The following is a 15,471-nucleotide window of genomic DNA, read 5'->3' on the forward strand; positions in this document are numbered from 1 at the left end:
TTCACACAGGACACACCCTTGCCCCTCGGGCTCATGCTCCCAGCGGCGCCAGCCTGAGGGACCTCCCTCCACCAAAGCCCTCTTCATCCACCAAGTTCAGCCTAAACGCCACCTCCTCCCTGAAGCCCTTCCTGCCTCCACTTCCTTTCTCTGCAATCTCACAGAACCTGCCAAATTTTTCTTTAGCATTCCTTTAGTTTTCCTTTATAATTTGTTTCCAGTTTGATTTGTTTTAAGAAATTTTGACTGCTCGGATTCTTTGCCTGCTCCCTTTCTCACCCCATCTGCTGGTGCCAGGATAGTGCCTTGACAAAGCAGAACATTATTAACACTGACCAAAGGCCAGAGTCCACACCAGGCCCTGAGAATTCAATTGTGAGCTACTACTACTACTACTACTATTATTATTATTTTATTTTTGAGACAGGGTCTCGCTCTGTCACTCTGGCTAGAGTGCAGTGGTGCAATCATGGCTCACTGCAACCTTGACCTCTTGGGCTCAAGTGATCCTCCCACTTCGGCCTCCCAAGTAGCTAGGAATCAGGCACACACTACCACACCCAGCTAATTTTCTTTTTCTGTAGAGATGGGGTCTTGCTGTGTTGCCCAGGCTGGTCTTGAATTCCTAGCCTCAAGTGATCCTTCCACCTCAGCCTCCCAAAGCAGTGGGATTACAGGCATGAGCCACTGTGCTTGGCCATGAGCTACTATTACTAATTCCCTCAGTTGTGAACATACTAAGGGGCGCAGGACCCCAGGAACTGATAAAACAGAATGACAACAAAGTCATGTCATTGAGCCATCCAAAGTTAAGAGTCAAGAGACTCCTTGGCTCTATCTAGTTCAATTTCATTATTTCGCCAATGACAAGACTCAGGACCACAGTGAATGAGAATTGTCCAAGGGTGCATGGTGGTTTTGTGGCAAAAGCTTTTCTCATTAAGGCCCAATGCAAACTTGCCAACCATACACACGCATGCTTTGCCTGCCCCTCCAGTCACAAGTGTTGGCCATAGCGGGAATGACGCCCTCAAGTGTGACGTCTGGGCCTTCTTCAAGACCCACAACTTTGTCATTATTCCCTTGCAGAACTCGACAGTGCTCAGGATTAGTGCAGCAACCTGAAGGTCATCCATCACTACATGGATGCACCCCAAGCCACACACCCAGGAAGGTGTCACCTGAAGCAAGGTTGTACACCTGGGAGACTTCTGGTGGTGACGACATTTTTCCAAGGTACTTACTTCCGTGGCTACGTTCTGGTTAGCTCCATTTTCCAGTAAAAACTTAACCACTTCCAAGTGGTTCTCTTGTGCTGCCATGTACAGGGGTGTAAAACCTTTCTGTAAACCAAGAGAGGACATCATTAGCATCCATCCGCAATGTAAGACAGGCCGACACCAGCACAACATCCTCTCACCTGGAGGACAGCACTCTCTTCATTCCATTTCCTCCCACCTGACCCCTCCTAAGGAAACTCATTGTCACGGTGACTGGCGTCCTAGGATTATTACAAAAGGCCACAGAGGCTGTGCCTCCCCTCGCCACCGTAGGTCAATCTCTTCAGCTCACATACTCCTCATTGATGTCATCAATGCTGTACCCCATGCCTCATTCCTCCAGTCCTCCATTTCTCTCTCCACCTGGGCCATAACTGGACATATTATTTGGCTTAGGTTCACAATAGTTCAACCCCGTCGTGCTTAGGACGTGCGGTCTATGCATGAGAAATAATAAAGGATGTCTTCACCACTGCTTGGAGACACGCTCCTGAGAAATCTAGGCCTTGCCCCACAGTGTGTGTGTTAACACAGCTGCCAGTGGACGCACGAGGGAGCAGGAAAGAGGAACCACGTGTGGAAAGGCAGCACCCTCTAGTACAGAGCAGAGAGCCATTACCTGCGACTGGGCATTGACGTTGGCGCCATAGTTGACAAGCTCCCGGACCACCTCGTCCTGCCCGGCCAGGGCGGCGATGTGCAGGGCCGTGTTCCCCTTCTGAAACACACAGGGGAAGGGAACAGAGGCGGTTTCCCACTGGGCCTGCTGTGGGACCAGCAAAGGTCTGTGGACAGGTGCTGCTTGAAGGACCCGGGGGCTTTCTTCATGGCCAAAAGGGGTAGAAAGGACACACGTGTGTGCTTGACCCCTCACACATCCTGAAATCACACTGAAAGTACAGGGAGGAAAATCCTGCCTGTTGTCTATGAAAAACAATGCTGCAAGAGCCATAAAAAAGAAGGAAATCAGGTCTTCTGCAGCAACTCGGATGGAACTGGAGGCCAGTATCTTACATGAAGCAACTCAGAAACAGAAAGTCAAATACTGCATGTTCTCACTTGTAAGTATGAGCTACATAATGTGCACACGTGGACATACAGAGGGTGGAGAGACACTGAAGACTCGGGGGGTGGGAGGTGGGGGCGATGAGAAATTATCCTTTGGGTGCGATGCCCACTATTTGGGTGATGGCCACACTAACAGCCCAGGCTTCACCACTACACAATGTATCCATGGAAGAAAGCTGCATTCGTACCCCCTCAATCTATAAAAAGAAAAACATTTAAAAAGACCACCAGCATTGGCTGGTGTAATTGGAGTGGCGCAGGAAGGGGATAGATGACACTGAGAGGTGTGGTTGAAGGAGACTGCAGCCATGTCAAAAGAACTCCTTTATGATGATGATGATGATGATGATGATGTATCCATAATGATTAAAAATTTAAAAATGTTTATAAAAGAAAAATAATACTGAAAGAAAAAAAAGAGCCCCCGCCAACACACACAACTTCTGAACACCTAATCTGCTGTGTGGGTGCGGTGTCCTGTCCCTAGCAGACGGCCCGTCAGTGTCCCTCAGGACACACACTGGAAGTCTTGTCAGCGAGCTGACCCTCCGCGGACCTGCAGCTCCGCTCAGCCTGCAACCCTGCAAGGCAACAAGCCCTCTGAGAGGCCTGGGAGAGGCCTGGAAAGGAGGCCGGCAGGTCCCTCAGGCCCACCCCTTTGACACCGTCCCAGGGATACCCACAGACCACAAGCTGCAGTGGAGGGGACAAAGAGATGGTAGGCAGGAGAGTGAGGAAAGTATTGGACGGTAAAGGAAAGGGTAAGATCAACTCTACTATGTATGTAGGGAAGAGAAGAAAAATCAGAAAATAAATGGGGGTTAATAAATGGAATACAATCTGACCAAGAAAAATACAAAGAATATGCGACATACTAGTAGGCAAAATGTAACGAGTAAGGGTTCACCAAATCAGAGAGGAGAGAAAAACTGGAGAGAATAAACACTGGAGGAAAACAAGGCATGTAATTGTTTTAAACTTCGTAAAAGATGAGAACCAACAGCAGAGACTGAGAAATAAGGCAGGTTCTGAGAAAGTATTTTTTTGTTTTGTTTTGTTTTTAGAATTGGAGCTCTCACTCTAACACCCAGGCTGGACCGCAGTGGCACCATCATAGCTCACTGCAGCCTCCAACTCCTGGGCTCAATCGATCCTCCCACCTCAGCCTCCCGCATAGGTGGGACTAAGGTGTGTGCCACCGTGCCCAGCTAATTTTTAAAATTTTTGCAGAGACGGGCTCTCACTCTGTTGCCCAGGCTGGTCTCCCGTTTCAGCCTCTCAGAGCTCTGGGATTACAGGCGTGGGCCTGAGAACATGAGTTTAATGTTCTCAGGTTTTCTTGTCTGGATTCTTCTTGGATATTTAACAACAATTCACAGACAGGACTAGCAGCCTCCATCTGTTGCCAGGATACCCACAGCCTTCCAGCCAGGCTCCTGCCAGCCCCCGTGGGTCCTGGACCAGAATGTCAGCACTGCCTCTGGGGGTGGACTCCCCTGGGTGCCCTGCACCTGCACCCCCATTCAGGGAGTTCGGGGGCGGGGGTGGGCAGGCTCCACTCCATGCTTCCATCAAATAGGGTGAGTGCAGAAAATGGGTCCATGGTCGGACCCATCTGTCCCTGCACTACTTAAGGAGCAGAGATCTCAAACAACCTCGTTTTTAGAGTTTAGACAGTATGTAGTTCTTTTTACTGAACTACATAATCGTTAACTAATCCATTTCAAGAAACTTAAGAACTGACAGGCAGGGACTTCGGACTCTGACCTTGCCCGGTGGCACCTGTCACCTGGAGGAAAAGCTTCCTCACTGAGATGGAAGAGAGCAGCCCGGGGCCCAGCCGTGTGGCCCCCCAGCCGCTGCTGACCCAGCTTTCCTGGGTCAGGGAGGCAGGCCCATGAGGCCGCCCTGGGGGCTGGGAAGCAGCCCAGGTCTATTTCTTGTACTCTGCCTGGTAATTGAAGTATAAAGCCTGGGGCTGGGTATAGCAGCTCACATTCGTAATCCTGGCGCTTTGGGAGGCCAAGGTAGGAGGATTGCTTGAGTCCAGGAGTTCAAGACCAGCCTGGGAAACAGTGAGACCCAGTCTCTCTGTCTTTAAAAAAAAAAAAAAAGGCATAAAACTGGTTTTTTTGTTTGTTTGTTTGTTTTTTTAAAGGCAGGCACTTCCCATTTGTTGCCTCCTGAAGTTGTCTTTTTGATTTCTCCTCAAGTTCTATTTGATGAAGAACAAAGTTCTTCCTCAAGTATCCATTGGAGAATAAATGCCAGATATGAAAGTCTGGAAGTTCATTAATAATTTTTCATAGAAGTCCAAAGAGCCTCCATTGAGAGGCTTGGCACCTGCTGTACCAAATGCAGCAGGGCTGCTGGCACCAGAAACTTTTCTAGACACCAGGACGCTGAGCTCCAAGTAGCGTCTTCTGGGCTCCCATGGAAAAGAAGGAGGCATCCTGGGTCCTTTCATTCACTGGTCACATGCTTCCTGGGCATAAGCACAGCAGGCCTGGGCCAGCATGGAGGCACAGAGGCCACGGAGACATCAAGAGGCTCCCGTCAAATGTTTCTTTCCATCTGAGCCTTCCTGCCCGAAGTCCAGTGATATGAGAGCTTTCCTTACCCCACGAGGAGGGGAAGGCCCCCCTGTCTGGGGGAGCTCATCAGTGGTGGAACCCTGGCTATGGATCTTGGTTCAAGCCAACTGGGCCAAGGGCAGCATAAGTGAGGAATAAGAACACAGGGAAAATTCTGGAAGTGGACCTCCTTTCCCCTATCTATACACACACATTATGAGGCTCAAGAAGGCCCCTGGCCTAAGTCGTTGGAGTCACAGGAAAAGGGATTTGTGAGCCTCTGTTTCCTCTGCCCCTCCCTCAATATGAAAGAACATTGCCTCAAAGGAGCAGGAAAAATCACTTAGCTGTATTTTGCTCCACAAATACCCAATTTCTCTATTTTCAGGGGCTCACAGAGCTCAGAGCAGGGACGATGGTTGCGTGGGTGCCAGGTGAATGCAAGTGGAAGGGGGAGAGGGACCCCGAGTGAGACAGCAGGCTTTTCTCCAGTGGAGATGAAAGCTATCCCCGTTCATTAACAGCTTAGGTGCTGAGCTCCAGTCTTTAAGAGCTGGAGATAGGAGGATGGGGAGAGAATGCATTTGTTTTATGCTTTTAAAATGTCTAAGTACGTTTTAGGAATCTAAATTGGTTTTGGCTTTTTACTCTTTTTCTTTTTTTTTTTTTTTTTTCATCTTTCTGCTGCCTGGGAGCCCCATCACAGTCCCCAATCTGTTGTGACTCTTCCCCAGCCCACGGTTTCAGTTCCACCTTTTTTTCCCCTCTCTCTCTGGATGGTATTCCAAAGCCACGTTGGCTTAGAAAATTTCTAAAAATAAAAAAGACACACCAAGTGTTCACTTGCAAAATCACAACCTGGGGAGGAGATTCAGAAATAGTCAAAGCACTGAAGCCTCGTGTTTCCGCAGCCCTTGAAGGCACGCCAGGGCAGGCGCCGCTCCGGCACACGCGGGGCAGGTCAGATGGCACGCAGCTCACAGCCAGGTACGTGGGAGTGTGCAGAGAAAATAATCTCATCCTTCATCCACACAAGAAGCAGGGTGGGAACAATCGGAATTTGACATAGAATTTGGGGAAAAAATACCCCATATCCAGTCAGAAAGAGCAATTCAGTTTATTTCACCCAAAAGTGCAATAAGAACTTTTCACATTCAGGAAATGACATGAAAATTACAGAATTTTACCTGAGAGATGATTCTACCTTCATAATATTTTGGTAGTTCACTTCATAACCATAAATTATATCTGTTCTCTACGTATTGTTTTTCTACATTCTCTGCTTGAGAGGCAGCAAACTGTTTGCTGCATGGAACTGAAATTGAGGCTGCGTGTGAGACCACGTGTAATAAATACCAAATGGAAAATAAGAGGCTAGCGGGGAAAGAACTCCAGAAGAAAAACATGGGAAAGGAACAGAGGAGGGAGGAGAAGAGAAAACAAGAACTGGGCAGACAATACTTGAGTTAGCAAATGGAGATAATTTTTTGTTTGTTTTATTTTATTTATTTATTTTGGAGAGGGAGTCTGTCTCTGTCACCCAGGCTGGAGTGCAATGGCGTGATCTCAGCTCACTGCAACCTCCGCCTCCTGGATTCAAGCGATTCTCCTGCCTCAGCCTCCCGAATAGCTGGGATTACAGGCCTGCGCCACCATGCCTGGCTAATTTTTGTATGTTTAGTAGAGATGGGGTTTCGCCATGTTGGCTGGGCTGGTCTCAAACTCCTGACCTCAAGTGATCCTCCCGTCTCGGCCTCCCAAAGTGTTGGCATTACAGGCATGAGCCACTGTGCCCAGCCTGTTTGGTTTTATTTTTAATTGCTGGTTGCATCCTGTTTGATAAATAAGATGCGTGACAGGTAAAAAATGAAACTTATTTTGCAATCTGTAGACGTATCAATTTCATGACTCTGGGATTTCAGAAGTTGAGTCACTGGTGTTTATAATCTACTGAAATTTAGTGAAATACATTACTGTGGATGCCTGACGTCGCCCCATGCCAAACACCTCCTCGTGAAAGAGAATGCTGTTCCAGGTCATTAGCGAGGAGAGGAAATCAGTTTGGGGCTGAACAAGGAAGACTTGCTGGAGAAGGAAAAATGAAAGAGATCTGGATTCTTGTCTACAACCCTCAGCAACAACATGGTCACCAGTATTTATTGATTCCTTACTATAGGAATCAATAATCATTAATACATCAGTAATCAATAAATAGATCCAATAAGCAGTAAATACATCCATCCAATAAATACATCCAGGCATTTGATGTATGCCATCTCACTTAATTTTCATACCAACCCTGCAACTAAGCATTATAATCTCCATTTTACAGACAAAGCTGAGGCTTCATAGTGGCCAAGTAACTCGTCCCAGGTCGCAGAGTGTGAAGTACGTTGCTGGGATTCAACTTCAGGCACCTGACTGGCACTTTCAGAGCCCTTGGACACTGAGTTAGAGTCAAGGACCCTGAGAAAGCATAAAGCAACCAGGAAAGGGCTCTAGTTTTAGATATGTAACCTAGTGATGAGGATAAAGGCCCACTGAATCTTTCTGGAAACGGGGTCTGTTTCAGGCAGCTTCAGGGATTCAGAGAATCAATAGAAAGTGATTGGAAGGATAAGAGAAATTCAGATGCATGCCTGAGTTCTCTCATGAAGGACTGATTTCTAAGGAAGGACTCACAAACTTGAATTTTCAATGCAAAGCTCCCCCACTCCCTGTGAGACATACCTTGGTTGTTGTTTCTAGAATGATTTCTTTGTGCAGAAGTTCAACCACCATTTTCACATGGCCTTCCTTAGAGGCCAGATGCAAGCCATTCAACCCATTCTGTAAAGAGCAGAGAGGCGGGAACGGGATGGTTAGTCAAATGGTGCATTCTGCAGGTCCCAGTGGGGGCCCAGGCCCCTTCCCAGCCCTGAGGTGTTCACAGCACTGGAGGGAAGGAGTGGAGGGTGTCTAGGGGTTGAAAAGGGCACAGGGCAGGGCCACCCAGCCTCCCCTTCACGCCTCAGGTCACAGCAGAGCAGAGGTGGAAAGGAAGGGCAAGAACTGGTCCGCCACTCCCAAATGGGAATTACGCAGGAAGCTCTCACAAGACCCATGGTGACCCTGAAATTCAGGTTGAGGCCAGGTTTTAGGCAGCCCACTTAATTAAAATGATGTAGCTTCAACCCCTGGTTAATTTTCACAGCAGTGACCAGGAAAAGCAAAGTGGTAACACCAGTGCATCCTAAACGCTTGTAGAAATAGACATATGTTTGGTAAGATGTTAAACTTTGAAGCAAGCTTATATGAGAAATGAATACCACCAACCACCCAGCTGTAAGATTTCCTCAATAGAAAAATCAGTATTAAAATAGCCCCTTTGGCCCAGTACAGTAGCTCATGCCTGTAGCCCCAGCACTTTGGGAGGCTGAAGCAGCCTGGTTGCTTGAGCCCAGGATTTTGAGACCAGCCTGGGCAACATGGTAAAACCCTATCTCTACAAAAGAAAAAAAAAAAAACAAAACCCACAGAAGTAGCCAGGTGTGGTGGTGTGTGCCTATAGTTCCAGCTACTCAGCGGGCTGAGGTGGGAGAATCACCTGAGCCCGGGAGTTTGAGGCTACAGTGAGCTGAGATCCTGCTACTGCCCTCCAGCCTGGGTGACAGGGCCAGACCCTGTCTCAAAAATAAAAATAAATATAAAACATAAAATAGCCCCTTTGCCATCCCATAATTTCAAAGGTGACCAAAGAAGGCTGGCTGACAGTTAAGCTTTAGGCAAAGCAAAAACAAACAAACAAACAAACAAAAACATTTTCCCTGCCCAACCCTTAGCCCACAAGAGCAGAACCAATTAAAATTTAACCAATTAAAGTTCCAGCTGCATCTGGTGAAGCTGCCACTGTGCTTTATGGAAGGCAGCCAAGCTCAAGTTTTATGTATCACTCTCATGCTTCCTGCTCTTCTGATCCTTGCCCTGAAAGGTCTTGAAACTTTTGGCAAAAGCTGACATCAAGGAGTGCTACTCGGAGCCACAAATAAGTCTGACAACATGAAGGAGCAAAATATCAATTCCAACAGATGAGTTGATCTTGGCTCCGTATAGAAAATAATTTTAGTCAGTGAGCAAACTCCACCCCCTGCTTTTTTATTTTGTTCCTGTCCTCCTTCCCCACTAGCAATTTTCCCCTCCTCTCCTGTTCCTCCTCCTCCTCCTGGCCTCCTGTTTTGATTAATTCTGTTCTATCTTGTTCCTTTCCAGGGGAGGCCTCAGAGCCACTGCAGGCTCCAGTTCATGAAATAGATCCTCGCCACCTAGACAGAGGGCTTGGTTTCTGCAGGTATGATGTGTGGGGTCCCTGACTCACATGTCCCCAAATATTTCCGCAGCCCCACCCTGCGTTCCTCAAATTCCAGCTCTCCCACTGTGTCAGGGCATCATTTTCAGGAGGTTCTTGTTCAAACACAAGTATTCTACATGGGAGTGGGAGTGCATTAGCCCATTCACAGATTAGGCAAATTACTTTGCCATAACTAGCAGAGGAAAGTCACCCAAAGTCACGATAGGAGAATGGAAGGGGTCCAATGCTTCTTTTATGTGGGGGCCTTGGACAAAGGAAATATAACAGATGCCTTGGATGTTAGAGAAATGAGAGGGGGCTGCAAAGGGAACATTAAATACCTCCTATGTAGGTCAGGGCAGCCCTACACCCCCGCCTATCAGCACAGCCAGCCTTGCCAGGGTGTGTGTGTAGGGGAGAGAGGGTGGTTCACCAAATATTTCCTCATGCAAACGCCTGAAAATGACCACTGGCCATTAGATTTCCTCCTCTTGCAGATTTTGCACACCATTCACTGAAGGGTCCAAAGCTGTGTGGATTCTTCTCACCCGGTGTGAATGAGTTTATCAGAGAAAGCTAGGTCAGAGCCATTCTGGGTAATAGAGAGGGAGAAAGTGCTTGAGGGCCAAATGGGAATCCAGGAGAAGGCGAGAGAGCACTGGGCAGGCAGAAACCAGTTCCCCTCCCCTCGATTTGCAAGACAAATTCACTGCAAAGCAATTTGTTGAGTGACCAGTGCGCTGGTAGCCCGGAGTCACTCTTGCTTCTGCCATCTTGCAACTCTTTTCTGGGGTGGGTGGGCAGGAAGGAGTCCCTGCTCCTTCTCAGAGCAGGGTGAGCTTTTTCAGGCAGCACACAGCATTTCTGCAAGCGCTCTTCCAACCCAGCCACAGCCTTATCAAGAAGCTTCCTGGTGCTGACAGCGGATGCCCTGTGATTGCTTGGGAACTGGGGTGGTGTTTGTGGCTGTGGGCTCGGCTGGAGTGACAGTCCGGCAGCTGCCGCGGGCTGCTTACTGCGGGAAGCTGACTCGCAGCGGCAGCCAGTCTTGACTCGGTGCTGATGGCTGGGGTTTTAGTGCTTACTTGGGCAGCACAGTCGCTCTGATGAGCATTTGTGGGTCCTGAATGCATCAAAGCCGCAAAACCAGCAAGCCTGGAAAGAAAATAGCTAGTGCTTGCTGCTAATGCTCTGGGACGGCCGGCCCCTGCTCTTTGAGGCCAATGTCAGGATTTCAATCTGGAGGCATTCTAGATATACTGTCTGACCAGAGAATGCAGGACTCAAAAGGCATATTAGAGGTCCCTGAACTCCACCCTTTCATCTGCAGCTGAGGAAGTTGAGGCCCAGAGTAGTCAAACGATTGGCAGAGGCCACACAGCCTCTCCAGGGCACACCCACACACAGGACCAACCTGGAATTCCCAGGAAAAAAGAGTTTTGGTTTTCTTCCCCCTGAAAACTACTGTGATAACTGGCTGGGCACGGTGGCTCACATCTGTAATCCCAGAACTTTGGGAACCAAAGCAGCTGGATCACTTGAGGGCAGGAGTTCGAGACCAGCCTGGCCAGCATGGAGAAACTCTGTCTCTACTAAAAGTACAACAATTAGCAAGACGTGGTGACACACGTCTGTAGTCCCAGCTACTCAAGAGGCTGAGACAGGAGAACTGTTTGAACCTGGGAGGCCAAGGTTGCAGCGAGCAGAAATCACACCACTGAATTCCAGCCTGGGTGACAGAGAGAGACTCTGTCTCAAAAAAACAAAACAAAACCCCAAACCACTGTGTTTCTTTTTATCAGATGATGAAAGCATATCTTCCCTTATCTTCCCTTTTCTGGTCTCCATGAAGTTTAGAGCTAACGAATGGATGTGACCTCGGCAATTGACCTCTAGGATTTTATTCATCGCCCTGATCTGCAGAAAATCCCCTTTCTTCCCTTCCTGGGTCCCGCGCTTCCCTCGCAAAGGGCAGAGAGTAAGGACCCTTGCCACGAAAGGGGCCTCCTGAGCAGGCCTGCCTCTCGGAGAGCTGCACTCTCCCTCCATCCCAGATACTGGCTCAGTGACCTCCGTCTTCTTTATGATTTTTGAAAAATGTTTTCTCACTTTAGTGTAAATTTGTCTTTAACATAGTCACCCTAAATCACTTCCAAGTCTATTACTATGGGGATCTGAATCCACTGTTCTCAGCAGGGCCACTGAATCAAACCCCATTGGGCACAGTTCATGAGAGAGATGCAAGATGGCCTGGGAATGCAATGCCTGTAAAAACCACATGGGGACGGGACTGCAGAAGCACTTGTCTCAAACACAGGTGTGGGCACTGTTGCCATCAAACGCTGGGCAATTACTTAACCCAACTCAACAAATATTTATTGAGAATCTAGTCTGTGTCTAGCCCTGTGCTAGAAATGAATCAAACACAAACTGTTTCCCTTGAAGAACTCAGTTTTGTAGAGAACACAGATGCATGAAAAAATAAACGCAAAATCATGTGAAAAAAGTCCCAAACAGCATGTAAAGGGGTAGAGGTGGCACAGAGGAGAAAGGAGCCGCTCTGTCAGGAAGGCCCAGAAAGCTACACAGAGGCCTTTTCAAGGCAGAGGAGCCCACCTGCACAAAGACAGGGTTGCAAGTTCATTAACAACAGCAAGATGAGAAGCATGTCTGAGTTTAGATTCTAAACCCATAAGCTAAAATATGCTACCAGCTCTCTCAGCAAGTAACCTCCTCTTCCTTTCCCAAAGCATTTGGATACAAGAGATGCACAAACATCCAGACCCCAGCAGCACCTCTCCTCCAGCAATTGGTCTTAGTAGGTAGATGGCTGCGTCTACCTACCTAAGGGGTGGTGACAGCCACAAGTCACCACCATCTAGCAGCGGAAGTTGCTGAACATCTGAAAACGAACCTCCTGTACACACACACAAAGGAGCTTGTACAGCTGTCTTATTAAATGTATAACTAGTTTATACAGGAGACCACTTCTGATATCCAAAAGAGCATTTCGTGGATAAGTACCATATCTAATACTTCCTTTTTCTTTAAGCAGATTTTTCATTGCTCAAATGAGAAGGAGGAGGAGGAGTGCAAATTATGTGAGCTATTTGTTCTTAGCTGTAACTATGGACAGAGATGAACTGTAATTTACCACCTCTTCAAAACTGAGAATCATGTTTTACTTTAGCTAAATCAAGTTTAAGTTAGCTTGGTTGCTAAAAGGCAGCTTGCTGAGACTTGCTTTGAATCTTTTTGGTGACTCCCTCTCACCTTCACAGCCACTTTTCTTGAAGCCAAACGGCAGACAGGCTGTTAAAGGGGATTGGGGGTGTGGATAAATCACACATTTCTTCCCTCAAATAACAGGGTGTAGAAGATAAGCAAGAAGGAAGTGGAAGGATATAAGAGTAAATGATTTCACTAAATTAGAAGCTGGGGAGAAAAGCAATAACAACTTGTGGCCATTTTTTAACCATATGGCTTTTCCTAGAGGAAAACACCAGTTCACTAGAGTCCTTTTCCTACAGATACTGCCTCCCGGAGCTCCAATTACATGTGTTTTAGACCAGCTGATGTTGTCCCATAGCTCTTGGCTGCTCTGTTTTGGTTTGTTTTTTCCCCCTTCTTTTCTCTCTTTTGTTTCAATTTGAATTATTTCTATTGATTTATCTTCAAGTTCTTTGATTCTCTCTTTAGCTATGTCCAGTCTACTGATGAACCTGTTGAAGAAATTCTTCATTTCTGAGAAAGTGTCTTTTGCTTTCAGCATTTCATTGGACTTTTTCATATAGTTTCCATCTCTCTGCTGAAATTTTCCATCTACTCATGAATGTTATCCACTTTTCCCACTAGATCCTTTAACATATTAATCATAGTTATTTTAAAGTCCATCTAATACTTCCAACATCCAGCATTGTGGTCATCTCTAGGTCTGATTCTGTTTATTGCTTTGTCTCTTGAAAATAGTTCATTGTTTTTTTCTTTCTTTTTTTTTTTTTTTTTTGTGTGTGTGATAATTTTCAGTTGAGTGTCAGACATCAAGCATAGAAGAGCAGTAGAGACTGAGGTAAATAGTTTTTATGGCTGGAAATGAACATGCCTCTTCTTCTGTGAAGTTGTCAGCATGGAGGTGGGAAAGCTGAGTCATCTTAGGGGCTAACCTGAGTTTGAGTTTTGTTGTTACTTTCAGTGCACCACAGCCTTCACATTCTTATAAAGGTAGACTGTGGTTATCTTGAACTTTGAGTTGGAGCTGGGGTGCCAGGGTTTTTTTGTGTGAGTGTTCTTGACTTCCCTCAACTTCCAGCCATCCTGCATGCCTGGGCCTTAAATGCAGTCTTTCTCCATGCTCCTACTTCTCTCCCAGCAGTGGCCTGCTCTTGCTTATTATAACATGTTAGGCTGGTAGTAATGAGCATGTTCTCTTTTGTTGTGCTCCAGCTTCAGTGTTAGGCAGGCTCTGTACATCTGGCCCTCCAAGGTGGGATTTCTCTTCCATGTTTAGCAATCCTTCCCCCTTCTCTGTGACAGCAAAACCTGTCTCACTTGCATTGATCTTGGGTGTGAGTTTCTTGTTCCTCCCCCAGCAGTAGCCGACTCCTACTTGTTTTTTTTGTGTGTTTGTTTTGATTTTTGATTTTTTTTTTTTTTTTTTTTTTGAGATGGAGTTTCGCTCCTGTTGCCCAGGCTGGAGTGCAGCGGCATGATCTTGGCTCATTGTAACCTCCACCTCCCAAGTTTAAGCAATTCTCCTGCCTCAGCCTCCGAAGTAGCTGGGATTACAGGTGTCTGCCACCACGCCTGGCTAGTTTTTTGTATTTTTAGTAGAGATGGGGTTTCACCATATTGGCCAGACTGGTCTCGAACTCCTGAACTTAGGTGGTCTACCCGTCTTATCTCGGCCTCCTGAAGTGCTGGGATTACAGGCGTGAGCCACCACGTCCAGCTGCCTGCTTGTTATTGGTGTAGAATCCCGAGCCCAACACAATCTCCAGCCCCTCCCCTAGGAGTCCCAGGGTGGCTGCTCCTACCTTCCCTGCAGCAGCAAGTTGTTGGCAGGAATGTTTCCTACCCTTCCCCTGGCTGAGGCAGTTTGTTTCTATTCCTCCTCTAGGTGTACGGTCTAAGGATTGGTGTATCTCTATATGCGTGCACTCTATATACACGTTCATATAATCACTACCCCTCAGTGTCTACTTCAAATTAAGGTTCCTGAGTTGGGGGTGCAGTGAGTGCTGGATAAGCCAGCTCAGGCCTATGGGGCTGACACATGGATCTTTGCTCAACCATGTCCCCTGGGATACAGGTGCAAACCAGGCCCAACTGGCAGATCTGTGGGCTTCAGCCTGGGGCCAGGCACTGCCTCCCACACCCGGACAGCACTGGGTTAACAGGCCTGCTCTTACAGGTAGGCTGGACTGGCTCCTGGCCATGCAGGGATCTCTGGTCCCCAGGACGGGGACAGGACAGGTGAGGATGCTGGGTGGGTGGGGAAGAGCAATTGCCTTGTTCACCTCATGCAGCCCCAGGGACCTGGGAGTCCCATTTACAGATGGGTGGGGCTTCCAGCCCACTCCACCCAGAACTGGGCTTCCCTCCTCTCAGAGTGTCCCATAGGAGTGGGGTACGGCAGGCCTGTTTTATCCTCAGAATAAATGTTACCACAATTTCAAAAATAAAAATAAAGGTGAGAGGGTCTGTTTTTGCTTCACACGAGGGAAAGATCTGGAGAAGCAGTGAAAGCTTCATGTCCGTTCCTCCCTCCACCCCTGCCTGAATAGCCAAGGGTCACCTCCTGAACACCTGGCTGCCGAGGGGGCCTCATCTGGCTCCTGACGTATCCCAGTACTTCTCATGGGGGGCCCATGGAGAAAAGCCTGTTCCAGACACATCAGCCGACACTTGGCCTTCAAGAACTTTTAAGATTTTGGTGGCTGGGTGTGGTGGCTTGTAATCCCAGCACTTTGGGAGGCTGAGGTGGGAGGATCCCTTGAGCCCAGCAGTTCAAGGCTGCAGTGAGCTATGGGTGCACCATTGCTCTTGAGCCCGAGTGGTGGACTGAGACCTTATCTGGAAAAAAAAAAAAAAAGGTTTTGGCTTGTATGGTGAACACCACTCTTTCCCGACCTCTGCCAAAGCTGAAGTGATTTATGTGGCCTGCTTCTTAGAGAGCCTGGCTTCTGTTTGAATTTCTGTTTACTCGGCTGCCTTACTGCCTCAG

The 15,471-nt window shown here is 47.6% G+C and overlaps 1 protein-coding gene across 14 annotated transcripts in view; it reads right to left on the reverse strand.

Annotated features, from left to right (window-relative positions):
• ANK1 (ankyrin 1) overlaps positions 1-15,471 on the reverse strand; it is a 244,111-nt gene that overhangs the window by 75,563 nt on the left and 153,077 nt on the right. For all 14 annotated transcript variants that reach the window (XM_073018046.1, XM_037983538.2, XM_007962305.3 and 11 more), the window contains exons 3-5: positions 7,652-7,750; positions 1,900-1,998; positions 1,245-1,343 (exon numbers count right to left, since the gene is read on the reverse strand). In XM_073018046.1, the coding sequence (XP_072874147.1) occupies positions 1,245-1,343; positions 1,900-1,998; positions 7,652-7,750 (297 nt within the window). The remainder of the gene's footprint in view (positions 1-1,244; positions 1,344-1,899; positions 1,999-7,651; positions 7,751-15,471) is intronic.

Source organism: Chlorocebus sabaeus, chromosome 8 (genome assembly GCF_047675955.1).
Source record: "Chlorocebus sabaeus isolate Y175 chromosome 8, mChlSab1.0.hap1, whole genome shotgun sequence".
Lineage (NCBI taxonomy): Eukaryota > Metazoa > Chordata > Mammalia > Primates > Cercopithecidae > Chlorocebus > Chlorocebus sabaeus.